Genomic DNA, 11,715 nt, shown 5'->3' with positions numbered 1-11,715 from the left:
CAATCCAGTCCCTTTACTAGGCAGCAGCTCCCGCTGTTAGTGCAATTGAATTAGAATATGCTCTTACTGTTGGAGAATACCCTGCAACTCACTATTCCATTTCAACTCTTACTAGATTTTAATATTATACATTATACGCAAAGCCATTCTCTCGTAAGCGGAGAACCATAAGTCCATCAATCCATAGTAGAAATAGTAATAGAATAGTCCAGTAGCGGGTTTGTAGAGTATGCGCTTTGGTAAGCACCGGACAGCACAGAAGCTTCTCGGCTGCCTATCACACACGAGGATAGAAGGCGGGTCAGTTACTGTCTGCCTGGCTTTCTATTTTCGTGTGACATCATTAACTGGCATTTTCTTTTTCTCTAGTCACATAGCGGAATTCTAATTCAAGTTAGATCCATTAGGTTCTTCGATTTTATTCTTCAGAAACGAGAGACAAGAAAACATATTTTTTATCGAAAAAAAAGAACAATATCAAATAGACCAAGATCCAATTTCGGGTCATTTCTTGGTGAACATAATCCGCCAAAGTATCTTCGATCCCTTCATTTATGTGCCAGAATAAAGAGAGATTTGGTAGGAAAGTGGAAGATTGAGTATATTAGGGAGTGGTAAAGCTGCAGTAATTCTTTGGGGTTCTCTTTGTCTTCGAGCTTTCATTCCTCAATCCACTGTTTCGTTCCCTCATATACCTCCCCACCAATAGATAGAGACAAATAGGAATAACCGAACCACGTCTACAAAATGCCAGTACCATGCAGCTGCTTCAAAGCCAACGTGATGCTCCTTGGTCAGATGACCAAGATATTGGCGAATACCACATATGATCAAGAAAAGAGTACCTATAATCACATGAAAACCATGAAAGCCAGTTGCTAAGAAAAAGGTAGAACCATAAATACTATCTGAAATAGTGAAGGGTGCTTGATAATATTCCATTCCTTGAAAGCCAGTGAATACTAGAGCCAGTGAAACGGTAGCTACTAAAGCGTAAACTGCTCGTTTTTCCTTCCCCGCGAGTATAGCATGATGAGCCCAAGTTACGGCTGCTCCGGATGAAAGGAGAATAGGGGTATTAAGAAAGGGGATTTCCCGAGGATCTAAAACCTCAATCCCTTTTGGGGGCCAAATACCTCCGATCTCTACCGTAGGTGCCAAAGAAGAATGAGAAGAAGCCCGAAAAAAAGCAAAAGGAACATAACCTCCGATACGATGAACGGAATAGAACCATATCGAGGTCCTAATTGTACGACTTTGGTATGATGTCCTTCCAACGTGGATTCACGTAGAACATCGCGCCACCATACAAACATGGTATATAGGATAAATAGAAGGCCCAAACTTAGAAGTGTTGCACCCCCTTGAAATGAGTGCATGTACATCACACCTCCTACGGTGGTTGCCAAAGCTCCGAGTGAACCCGAAATCGGCCATGGACTTGGATCTACCAAATGATAAGAATGCCTCTGAGATTCAATCATAAACCACTTTGCCTCGGTTGTATGTAAACCCCCCCTTCACCCCCACCCCCTAAAGTGGTAAAGAAGGGCTCTTTTGGGTATATATCTATAGATTTCTATCTGACTGGACAAAGAAATAGGAAGGGATGGTTCTTTCATTGCATTGATAGAAGTCTAACTAGAAAAAGATCTCTCTATTAAGAAGAGAATCGTAGGTTTGACCGACGAACTACGTGGGAAAATGGACCTTCTTTCTTTGATTTTCAGCAAGCATTTTTTGAAAGTCACAATTCTATTCAGTTTGGTTTCGGAAAACTTGCTGGTCGCGGATTAGTGCGATTCTTACTATGTCATTTCTGGATGGATTTTCGTTGAGCTATGACCTTCTTGCCGCCACACCCGGCTTTCCTTACTAACCACCAACCCAATCTAGAAGAAAGTCAAAGCAACTACATCTCCTTCGGACCCTGACGTGAGCGGACGCTTTTTGATAAATTTGCTTTCTCTACTTTACTCAAGTCAAAGCCTTTTGCTTTCTTCTCTTATGAAATTTCAAGTGAGATTTATAACTCCTAAAAAAGCCTTATTCTTATACTTATATACGATACCACCAGACTCTATGTAACTTCTATTTCGAAAAAGTCTGTTCTGTATGCAAGGATCTAATTCCTCTCCCGGGCTTCCGCTCCGCACCTTACTTTGAAGAAGCCCGTTTACTAAGAAGTAGAAGTTCACATGCCCTGCAACGGATCTCAAACAAAGCGTGGCTGACAACAGGGCTATCTTTCCAAGAAAGAAAGTATGGCTTACACTTCCTTAGGAAGTAAGAACTGGTTGAAGTGGGCTGGGTAATTTACCACAAGAGCTCAGGCCTAATTGGACTTATTAATAGTTTTCAGTCACAAAGCAAGCTATTCCTTTCAAGCAAGAAGGACTCGGCTTACTCACCAGGAATGCACCCTAAGGGAGAGTTTGTTCCTGGGTCACTCAAAGAAAGAAGCTAGTCTAGTAAGGAGATACTTAAAAAAGAAAACAAAGAAGCTAGCTATAGCTATATAAGGAAGCAATCGCGCACATAGCACTCAAGCAAGGGTGCTGTAGGGAAGAGAGGAGATAGAGCACAGCGCTCAGAAAGAGGCTAAGCTAGGGTTGCTACTGGTTTTGAGGTCATCGATCAAGCCGGGTTACCTCTACCTTTTCGGCTTAGTCACTCTCTCGTCGTTCCGATTCAAGGATTGAACAAGAAGAGTTGCTACGTGTAACATAAAGAAGACTTTGAACCAGGGCTTCATCTAAAAAGAGAAGAAGCCGTTAGTTGTCCAGGTTAGGCTTTCGTTCGGTTTAATACCAATCTCCCGCAGAGTAGTTTTCAAACTATTCTAGTTTTATGGGCTCAGCCCTAGTTCTTAAGGCGAAGTCTCACATGAAAGATAAAAGTCAACATGAGACTCGAAAGACGCTCGGCGATAAAGAAAATGACTCTTTCTTCGGTGGACATGGCGGAGTCTCATGCACTTCCACTTTACCTAAAGTGTGATGTGAAGACAATTCTTTCAATAGGCTTCAGTCGACCATTAGCCAGGAGTGATCTCTTTTCGAACATAGGGGCGCGCAAACGCTTTCAAAACTATAGTAGCGACTAGCTCACTAGCCGATAGAGATGCTACCTCAGCAGCGAAGCAGCCTAATACTAAAGTAAAGGATGAAAAGCAAGAATCGATTTTCCGCTCTATCTGAATGGAATGTCCCAGGGGAGCTCCTTGTGCTGCAAGAGCCCGACATGTACGTAGTGTCTTCTTTTTAGAGTTACACGCGCGGAGTGAGATTATGAGTTCGAGATATTGAGTTAAACTTCCGTCCGCGGAAGAGATATTGATATTCTAATCCTGTCCGGTGAGAAGGAAGTAAGCCAGTATTATTAGAATACGAGTCCCCACTGGATTAGACTGTCTATCTCTTTAGACGACCTTACACGCCTAACTGGAGATGATCTTACTCTTCTCCCATAGTAGAGTGCAGGACATCGCGGGACCTAATTCATGTATTTATCGAAAGCAGTAAGAAGTATCTGCAGTCTTCGACTCTCCTCTCGTTGTAGGATCATCCCTAGGCTTCTTTGCCTTTTCCTATCTCTAGCTAAGACTAGCCTTATGGTTCAATCCCTTCCGAGATCGGGGACTCCAGACCTAAATTAGCCTATTATTTAGCCTACGTGGGAAGCAACTTCGTAGTAAATGCTGTTTGCTGTTTAAGGGGTAACACTAAATCAAGCGGCTGCTTAGGCTAATACGCCGCCGTACAGGAGTTCATTCTAGTTTCATACCTGCATTCGACTTAAAAAGAGACATAGAATGCGTTGCCAGACCTAATTAAAGTCTTTATTAACTTCCCGAAGCCTAAGTAAGATGAAGTAGGCGCAAAGATCATCTTATGATCTTGCTGTTGATTCCTTTCTTTGCTCTCTGGAGTTATATTGGACTTACGCAAGCCGGATAATGGGATAGAGGTACTATAGATCAAAGCAACCGTAAATCAATCCTCCAATCACCCTGAGCTGAAGATCTACTGATCCGGGAACTTCTGCCGTGGAAGGGATTCAGCAACATTAGCTTCTAACTGAGCCGTAGTCCAGTATTGAAGTAGAAACCCTGTTATTAACCTCCCTTGGAAGCAATGCCTATCTACTTTCCCCTGCTGCTAGCATCCAGCTTCAGATCTTTAGGCTTTTCCCCTCACCACTTGCCACTTGGCGTTTTCTTTGCCAACATGTCCTGTAGGTTCACATGGGTAACCAAAGACTAAGAAGGATATACTGGAAGTTTCCTAGCATCCCGATGTTTTGCTGATAACTAAGTCTCTGAAAGAAGCGCGCCCCTGAATACCTCATTCAACCATGCACCAAGCTCAAACCAAGCCATCAACTAATCCGAACTCGAAAGACTGCTCTGTAGCTGCTGAACGTAGCCAACAAGTAGGACAAGTCTCAACTAGCCCACAAGAAGGTAGCCAACAACATAGATTTTGCACGGCAAAGCATCTTGCCATCCGAAACTAAGATGAAGCCCAAATTGTCTCTGAGTGCGGTCCGCTGCCGTCCCATTCTTGAGGGCTCATTCCCTATCAAACTTGTACTTATCTTATATTTCTAATTGAACAAAAGCGAGGAGCGAGCCAAAGCCTGAGATTGTATGAGTCCCGCTAGTTCCAATAAGACTTCATTCCGTAGTTCCTAATATCTGGAAATCTGGGGTTACTTGGATGAAAGAGATTTGAGACAGAGAAAAAGGAAAACCTTAATAAACTATTGGAATGAATTGGACTTAGATGAGGTTTCTTACAGGTCTGTCAGTTAACTCTGTGTCCTTAGATTAGGTTTAGGAGAGGGAACTTCTTGATGTCAGTATCCTGAGATAGGCTTTCTTACAGGGAACTGTTTGGACTTAGTTCAGGTTTGAGAGAGATTATAAAGCGCTGAAGCTACTACCTAATTAAACTTCTTCTTATAGGGATATGCACAAAGAAACTCTTAGAACAGTCTGTCCTTGTATTAGGTTTAGGGCAGTGAACTTGTTGACCTGACATTGAAGACAGAGATGAGGGACAGATTAAAGAAGGAAAAACCTTCTGTATTGTCTGTGCAGTAAGGTAAGTACAGTATGGTAAGTAAGTCAATGCGGGTAAGGTCAATCTCCGCTAGTCAGTGTATAGAGCTTTTTTCTCCTAGGAAATATCTAAGAATATGGCTAAGAATAGACAGGCATGCGCATACTGGTTTACCGAGTCAAATTTTCAAACTTCTGTACCTCAAAGTCAGGGAAAGGTATAGAAGACTAGCGCTTACAGCTCTAGGATGAGCAAATCTCAGCAGGATCGTTAAGCTCACGGGTGAAAGGTGAAAAGTTTGCAGGCTTTGGGTGAATATCATTAAGTGGAGGAGGAGAGCGGGTCAGAGGGCTCCATCCCCCCTTTCTATGACGAAAGACCTAGGTGGATGGTCTAAACTCTGCTTTCCATTTGCTAACAGTGAGATAATGTCCAAAAATTCTAAAGGAAAGGGCTTCTTTTGTTTTGTAGTTGAACCAGTTGTATCCTCGCCGAAAGACACGACAGAAGCCAATAGCATGAAGATAAAAGAACTTTACTTTTTGACTATTCCCTTGACTACCCTGGGAAGGACATCCTACGATAGAGATTGTTTCCAACCGCGGGAGACAAAGCTTGATGATTCGGTATCGCATTCAAATATGTCCTCTTCATCTTTAGTGAACATATGGGGGCGGCTCTACAATGCAATGAAGGGGCAAGCTTCAATTAAGCAATAACTATCGATTGAGCGAAAGAACCGATTTAAGGACATCAATAAGGCAGACAAGGATGATTTGTCTTAGTAACCAAGTCCCTTTGCTCTTGGTTTTCGAAAAAGCAAGATCAGAAATTAGGTATAGTTTGATCCTCTGCTGAGCATAGCTTAGCCTTAACCTCCCTTGGAGTCGAGATAGGCTTGCAGTTGAGCATTCCATCTTTTTGATGACTTGCTTTAACCCGTACATAGCTTTTCTCAATTCTGACACATAATCGTAATCAGGGTGAGCTTTGCCTTGTCCTTGTGGCTGCTCCATGTCACTTTCTCGATCGAATTCTCCATATAAGAAAGCAGCATTAGGGTCGACTCAAGCAAGGGTTACAGTTACAATCTGACCTAGTTACAGTGTAACAATAAAGTAAGCCTTAAGCAAAACAAAGAGAAAGTTCTTTGCTAAAGAAAAGTTCGCTATAACAGCTCTGTTAAGCACCTCTAGTCACTTTGAATTAAAGCATCTGTTAAGGAAAGAAGAATCAAAGGATTCGTCTTATAGCTCTTTTAAAGCTCAAGTCAGGATTCCCGAGAGAGATTTCTTAAGTAGTGTGCAAGGATGCTTGCTCTAGTCGTGGTCTGTGTATACCCGGGGAGAGAGTTCGCATGAGTTACCGAAAGCAGGTGACCAGCTAGCTTCGTCTATTCTTGTAGGCCTGGGAAGGCGGTAATCTTACTTCCTGTGGAGGTTTTCCAGCTTTGTATGATATGGTATGAGCATTACGGCCTGAGATTAAGACTTTTTATTAGGCCGTTAGGAAGAGATCTTGATATTGACTTACGAGAGCCTACAGCAGTAGAATGAAGTCCAGGAGTTCAGTCGTCTAGGGTGAAGTTAGAGGCCCTAATCCAAGAGAACCATCGGGTGCGGAGCTCAAATGCCCGCCTATGATCTTCCAACCTGGGTATTGAAGTCAAAGTCAGTTGTTTAATTTGTATATTAAATACACGCCTGGCAGGTAAACTGGCTAGTTGGTAGGCCAGGAACTCATAAAGAATAAAGAGCTGCATGAAAGCCTCTTCGATCTCTTGACTTAGGAAAGGCCGATTCCGAGTTAGGAAAGCATTTCGAAGTCGAACGAGCACAGACTTATAAGGCAGTAGCATTAGGAGCAGATTTAGAGCTTCTAGACGAAAGTCAGGACTTAGAGCTTCCGGAGGTCAGCTCTTCCTAAACCAGGTGAAGAACGTCTTATTCCAGTCTCTTCTATTCCTAGTCCTCCTCCCCTCCTTAATCAGAGAAGGTGGGAAAGCCAGTTCGAAACTAAGAGTTGGGGACGCAAGTCATCCTTAGATGAGATTATGATTCCTTACGGCCATAAAGCCCGTAGAAAATGGAACAAAGAACAACCAATAAGCCTCGGCAAAAAGAGAAGGCTAGAGCACTCCCAAGGCAGAAGCCAGAGTTAAGTCTCACCAGGGATTCTATTCCAACCTCTGCTATTCCCACGACCTTTAGAGGATATGCCATTGAATTTAGAATCAGATCGTCTCTTCCCCACGGAACTAGTGTCTAGCGAAAAGTGAGGAGTTACAGCTTTGGGTGAATGAGAATCAGATCCTTTATCAACTGATCCTAAGGCTCATCCCGCCTCTGTTCTAGGCTTCAATTACTAAACCCGGTGAATCCATTCCCCGGGAAGTTAGGTAGGCAAGGAATCCAAGCCCGACAGGATGACATTCATCTTTCGATATCTCTTAGCCCAGACTTCCGCAGATATAGTAGACAAGGAAGAAAGTAAGAAGAATGGAAGGGCAGTTACAGGCTTTCTAGTTAGAGTTAGGAAAGCTCCTCCATTCCAATGCCCTCTGGCCGTCTATTGATCAAAGTGAAGATTAAGAGTAAGTTGAATAGATTCAGGATGATGAAATGCCTTAGAAAGAAGTGACTCCTAGACTTCATTGCTATTGTCTTTTCCCCTTCCAGTGATGATTGAGAAGATGCCTCAGCCGCATAGCCTTAGATTCTATTAGGATTCCTTACAAGACAAGGTCTTTAATTCCCCGTGAAGTTACTGAGTAAAAGAGTCTAATAGGAAGTTACAGCCTTCTTCAGATCAGCCCGAGATAACTCATTCTATTGCTTACTCCCGCCTATTCTATTCCAAAGCCATGGGGCACTTCACAACAACTTACTTGGTCGTCTATGTACATTGAACCTTTGTTTGCGAAAATCTCATACATAAGAGAAGAAAGCTGCTAGCAGAGGGTGGAGGAGTGCTAAACATTCGTGGATGGATCGAGTGAAGTGTACTGATTCCTTTCGAGATTGGGTTGGTGTTCCGTTACAGGGGCCCAGGAAGGAAGTTGAATTTGCTTTGTGGTATCGTAGAAAAAGAAAAGTAGCTGCAGATGAATGCCCAGAATAAGCTGCCTTAGAATAGGCTATGGGACTTGAGGCAGAGAATGTCCTTACTGTCTTAGTTCAGTACATAGAGCGGCTATGAGTAGGAGCTTGAAGCCTACCCGCAGTTGATGGTCTTGTTGGAATATGCGCAGTTCCCGACTCCGAAGCTATTTCATCCGTTTTCGATTGTTTAAGTCCTTACCGGGTGAAAGGCATAAAAGAATGAATACCAGGCGCAAGCTCAAGGCGAGACAAAACAGAGAATACAGTAAGCGATCGAAAGCTGGATTCACAGGCCAACCTGGCTGACTTACCACAGACAGTGGGGCAGAGAATTTCTTTTAAAAAAGGAAGAAAGAATCAAATCCGAGGAATAGCGTAGTATAGATGTGTCCTTGGGAATCCAATTTCCTTCTTCTCTTGGTTCTCATTGGGATAAGGCTCTAGTTCGACTAGCTTGAAGGTGGGCTTGCTTAGCAGTAGGAATTGGATATAGAGCTGCAAAAGCTTAACTTGGCTAGAGGGGAAGGTCGGAGTTCACACCCGCTTTCATTTAATATGGATAGAAACCCCTGTAGTTCAGTGAGCCGAGGGCTAGAGTCATTCATGGCATGCTTTTTCCAGATCCTACCGAACAACGAGAGATGGACTTACCAGGTATGACAGTCGCTAGGCTTGGTCTTCTTTGTATCCAGAGTAAGTCTACCCAGAGAAAGGGGAAGCTCTAAAAGAAGGTTCGAGGAGGCTTGCCAATTAACAAAAGATTGGAGAGATGGGCATAAGAATTTTTTATAGTATTATTAAGAGAAAGAGATTCGGATTCTAGTGCTCCCAAGGGAGAATCGCGCCTTTTTTTTTCTAGTTCAAATAGCCCGAGTCTGACTCATCTCCCGGGGGAGAAGGGGAAGCAGGGGTGGTAGAAGAATAAGTAAAGGGAGTTTTTGCTCCCGTTCGTTAAAGGAAGTGATCTGACTCTTTCAGAAAGACGAAACTCCGAGTGAACTGAACAAAGCAGACTGAGACTGACTTTAATTCCTGAAGTAGGGGATAAAAAGTCAGTGGATTAGCATTCGTTAACAGAGATGAAAAGCATCAAATATGAATCTGAGATCTTGAGAGATCGAATCATAGCTATGTAAAGTAGCCTTGGGCTGAGACGTGATCTCTTCCCCTCGTTTTCATTGGGTCACTCACTCGCCTACAGGTGAGAGAATAAAGATGAGTTCACAGCTTATGAAACCATTGCTATTATTGTTCCCAAGAGTGAAGAGTCGACAAAAGTTCACCACAAAAAGCATAGTCACAAGGGCTGAAAGAAGAGTGATTTGAATTAGCCTCGGGTAACTTAACTACCTTTCCAGAAGACCTAGAGTCACTCGCTTCCTTTGGAACAAGAGTAAGAACTCTTAGTCATTGTCTTTCGACTGGCATTATCACACCTTCTTTCATCCATTTTTCATTTGCTACAAGAGGAGTAGCAAGAGATTTGCAACCAAACATCTTGAACAACTTATTCGATTTTCAGCATCTTTTTCCGGCGACTGAGAAGGCTTTTTAGAGTTGTTTTCTTATGCTTAACATTCCAGGATGAATATTTTTAGTTATGTTTGTGGATGTGGTGTTTGGTTGATGTATATGAGTTTAAGCATTACCACACGCTTCTTTTAGAGAAATAGAGTCTCTTAAGCTGTTCAAATCCCTACCTATGGCGGAGGAGACCTCAAGTAACGTAACCGGGCCAACCCAGAAGCCGATCACACCCATGGGAAGCAGGCTGAGTGACCACTCCAGTTTGATGATCACTACTGTGAAGTTGGATGGAAGAAACTACTTAGCCTGGTCTCAGTCGGCAAGGATGTTCATAGGGAGCAGAAGGATGAGCCGAACGAGAGCGAGGCTAGTCTCAGCGGGAGGGCTGCCCCTATTTGAATAAGTCAGGTCCCATCTAAGACATAGAAGGACGAAAAAGGGCTTTGAGAAGAAGCTCTTCCTTCTTCACTTCAGGAAGAGCGCCGACGGCAACAGCTAATTCAGCTAAATCAATGGTACGTGGGAGCCTTCCTAAAAGAAAGAAAAGACTGACCTTGCAGCTTTAATTTCATAGCAGAAAAGCTCCTTAACTCGATTCCTACCTTGGGTCACAAGCTCAGCTCGGAAGTCACGGAACTCTCTTCTTACATACGATGATAGAGAGTTTGAATGGAAGCCATCCCCTTCGCACACCCTATCCAGCCCAGTTCTGGCAGCTAGTTTCAGGAAAGAACCGGCATCTAATTGAAATGGATGAAACTTAGGTTTCCGATTCGATCTATCCTGATGAGGAAAGAGAAGACGGAAGGTCTGATGCAACGAGTGAACCAGATCAACCTGAGCCAGGAAAGGGTAGACGAAAGAAGGTCTCCGATACAGGGATGGAGTGTGAAGACATCAATCATCCCTTCTCTTTTTCTTTCTTTACGCAATTTTGTAAGAGTCTAAAAGACGGGGTTCACCTCAGTCTTTACTTTATAGTATTCAATTCCAGCGGCTCGAAACTCAATATTCGACCGATCGCTTAGATTAAATCTTAGCGGAGATTTCCGAAAAAGTAACCCATCGTTCCTTATAGAAGGAATCAAAGATGGATGGCTCTCTTCCGAGCAAACAGGAAGTCAAAGACGCATCCGCACCCTTTTTCACCTAAAGCGGAAGTCTTCATCCAATGATGCCACTTGTTGCCGTTGATGGCCGTTGCAGCAGCACCGGTGCCGGTCATGCTTCAAAGTGGAACAAAACGACTTGGTTTTACTCTAAAGAGGGGCTTGAGTTTTGGTTGACTTTTGAACCCCCTACTTTGCATCATCTCTCTTTACATGCTTTCCACGGGCGCTGCTACTATTTGATTTACGGGCACCGTCGGTGGCCTTACAGTGCAAATTGGACTTTATTGAATAAAGTTCCGACAATTTCATTCAGCCACGTCTCGCCACTCATTTGAAATTACCGGTTGAGCCCATGCCATCCCTGAGGGTTATGGTGGGGAGTGGTCACAGAAGGGCCACGGGATTGTACGTGATTTTCAGGTGCAGATTCAGGGCCATACTTTGACTTTTCCAGCTTATGTTTTACCAGTAGCGGGGACTGACGTGGTTATCGGAGCCTCTTGCTTAGCTACCATGGGACCCCATGTAGCTGATTACAGCACGTCCACGGTTCAATTGGATCTTGGTAGCCAATTTCTCACTCTTAAGGGTACTCGCGACCCGCCGACTGTACAAGCTCAATCCCACCATTGAATTCGATTGCAACACACCGATGCCATCGCCAACTGCTTCATCTTTCAAGCCACTCTTTCTAATGATTCGTCTATGACATCATTCCAGCTACCATCCGATCTTCCTTTGGATCTTGTTTCTCCTTTCAAATCTTTTTTTGAGCCACCACGTTTTTTACCTCCATCACGTGGTCATGAACATCGAAACTGCTCACCTTCTGCACATATCAATCGACTTTGCTTTCTGGGAGAGCCAATAGAGAACTCAACAAGGGTATCCACTTTTGACTCGACTCGT

At 43.5% G+C, this 11,715-nt stretch overlaps 1 protein-coding gene across 1 annotated transcript; it reads right to left on the bottom strand.

The window, feature by feature from the left end:
• Positions 1–393: 393 nt before the first annotated feature.
• LOC112770906 (cytochrome c oxidase subunit 3) lies at positions 394–1,832 on the bottom strand. The gene is given in 2 exon segments (XM_025815382.2): positions 394–1,196; positions 1,199–1,832. Coding segments are annotated over 2 exon segments (795 nt in total). The 5' UTR covers positions 1,485–1,832; the 3' UTR covers positions 394–687.
• Between the last annotated feature and the right edge of the window lie 9,883 nt (positions 1,833–11,715).

The sequence above is a fragment of the Arachis hypogaea genome, unplaced genomic scaffold (genome assembly GCF_003086295.3).
Source record: "Arachis hypogaea cultivar Tifrunner unplaced genomic scaffold, arahy.Tifrunner.gnm2.J5K5 arahy.Tifrunner.gnm2.scaffold_148, whole genome shotgun sequence".
Lineage (NCBI taxonomy): Eukaryota > Viridiplantae > Streptophyta > Magnoliopsida > Fabales > Fabaceae > Arachis > Arachis hypogaea.
This window is presented reverse-complemented; position numbering and strand designations above follow the sequence as displayed.